This window comes from Octopus bimaculoides, chromosome 4 (assembly GCF_001194135.2).
Source record: "Octopus bimaculoides isolate UCB-OBI-ISO-001 chromosome 4, ASM119413v2, whole genome shotgun sequence".
Classification (NCBI taxonomy): domain Eukaryota; kingdom Metazoa; phylum Mollusca; class Cephalopoda; order Octopoda; family Octopodidae; genus Octopus; species Octopus bimaculoides.
Genome location: NC_068984.1, coordinates 120,917,641 through 120,920,001, shown reverse-complemented (window position 1 = coordinate 120,920,001; position 2,361 = coordinate 120,917,641). Strand labels below are relative to the sequence as shown.

The following is a 2,361-nucleotide window of genomic DNA, read 5'->3' as shown; positions in this document are numbered from 1 at the left end:
GGAGGAGGAGGTGGAGGAGGAGGAGGAAAGAGAGCGTAGGAATGTGGGAAGGGCGACGAGATCATCGGATACTCTAATCACTTGTAAAATGATTTGACGTGAAATATTTGTTCGATAACAGATTTGGTCGTTGATGTAAAATATCAAAAATATAATAAGTGGCTTTTGTAAAAGTTAATATAATTTTTCAATTAATTTTTTAGCTGGTGTAAAGGGAGTGATGGCTGAATGAATTTGTAGGAAAAATTGTTAAAGGGAGAACTAAGAGAAGGAGTGCTTATCATGGAGCGGGAAGAAAGAGGTACACATCACAGGGTTGAGAGAAGAGGGTGCATATTGTAGGACTGGCACTGGCTCTGTTCACGAAAAAGTATTGATATACGCACACACGCACATACACATATACATACACATATACATACTCACAAACACATATACATACATATATATAAACATCCAAGGCAATGATGGAGTGTCTACGTTGTAAATCTATTAAATGTCTCTTAAATTGTCACCTTAAACAAAGGATATACTGCAAACAAGAATTCTTAGATACACTATACCCGAAAAAAAAAATAACTGAAGGAATATGTTTTGGTCTTTTCTGATAATAGTTGTACTCAGTCAGGGTTGACCTATGTTTAAACAACGATGCAACGCACGCATGCGCGCCCATACACATTCCTACGTGTAATTAGCGAGCAATCGTTTATCAGTATATTTTTAGTGCCCATTATTCAATGGCTGTTACTTTTTGTTATTAAAGTTACGATGATATATTCCACACAACGTAGATGGAAGAAAAAAAAAATGAAAATCGTAAAAAAGTTATTTTTGTTATAAAGGACAGTTTATGATTTCATGCTTTTTCTTATAGTGCCATCAAAGATTTTATCATTTTACCAAGTTCCGGGGGTTTTTCATCAGTTTTTGAAGCTGTTTAATGTAGAAAATTAAGATATCGCTGATTATTGATTACAGTTACAAAGAAACGGAATATTTTAAATGTATAACATGCGTTGATCCTATACATATCAATGCAAGTTAAATGATGTGGATGATGGAAGGGAGTGTCATGTAATATTTTGACTTCTGGTGATCTTATGTATCAGTTGCATTCGAAGAGCATTCCTGGTACGTTACAAATGCAGTTTAACATCGCTTCCATTCGAGTTCAATTTTCTCTCCTTGTGTAATCAGAACTCGGTATCTATTTACGGATAGATGAACTGGGTCATTTCAAGAGTTAAATGTCATTATCATTGACCTCACGCAGTGCCATGGACAGGGCGCGAAATGATGATCTTTCGGTTAAATGCTCGTTACTCTTTTCATTAGACCATTTTAGAGCTTCCAAATAGTTTCCATGTACCAAATTTCACCCACACGGCTTGGTCAATTCATGGCCTTGGTAGAAGTTACATGCCTAAAGCAAGTCGAGGTGGACTTTGTGATTGTGAGGCGAATTTCTGTCGCGCAGCCTTGGCCTCTATCTGTAGAGTTGCGTATATATCTGGGTAAATATTGTTTGTCCATACACTTGCAGAGTATGACAATTAGTGATACCGACTTTAAATGCATTCAATTCTCTTAAATCTACGCTTAGCAATAAATGAAAACGTTTCTACTAGCAAATAAATGTATGTAATCTCCATCTTGGTTATGCACATCTCCGTTGGTAACTTCTCTCGGCATGGCTATGTTCGCAGTAGGTATGTATATGTAGTAGTATGTGTATGCATGCATATGTATGTGCGCGTGTGTAATAGGTAAGTTAGAATATATGCAAATATTAAAGAATTTTGATGAATAGAAAAGTATTTTGAAAAAATGCTATACATTTCATGGGTGAAACTGAAATCATAGCAGAAATAAAAAATGACAAAAATAAAAAAAAAACAAGAATTCAAATGCATAAAGGATAAAAATGAATAAGCAAAAATGAAAAAAAAAAGTAAGATATACAAAGACAGTTAAATAAGGTAATCAAATTTTAAAAAATATTATTATTGCAAGTTATAAAACGATGTCGGGTGTATAATTTTACCTGCTTTAACTCCGATTTAGGGTTTGGTTGTAATTTTTACTCTGAAAGAAGATGAATATTAATGAAGCAAAAAAGAACAGCAACAAAACAGGAATGTACTGACAGAAGTGGCAGAGTGCCTTTTAGTAATATACTTTTCTACTCTAGGCACAAGGCCCGAAATTTTGGAGGAGGGGACCAGTCGATTAGATCGACCCAGTACGCAACAGGCACTTAATTTATCGACCCCGAAAGGATGAAAGGCAAAGTCGACCTCGGCGGAATTTGAACTCAGAACGTAAAGACAGATGAAATACCAATAAGCATTTCGCCCT

The 2,361-nt window shown here is 35.3% G+C and overlaps 1 protein-coding gene across 1 annotated transcript in view; it reads right to left on the bottom strand.

The window, feature by feature from the left end:
- LOC106868133 (collagen alpha-1(XXI) chain) overlaps nucleotides 1–2,361 on the bottom strand; it is a 57,721-nt gene that overhangs the window by 33,065 nt on the left and 22,295 nt on the right. Inside the window, exon 3 of the mRNA XM_052967676.1 lies at nucleotides 904–936. Within this exon, the coding sequence (XP_052823636.1) occupies nucleotides 904–936 (33 nt within the window). The remainder of the gene's footprint in view (nucleotides 1–903; nucleotides 937–2,361) is intronic.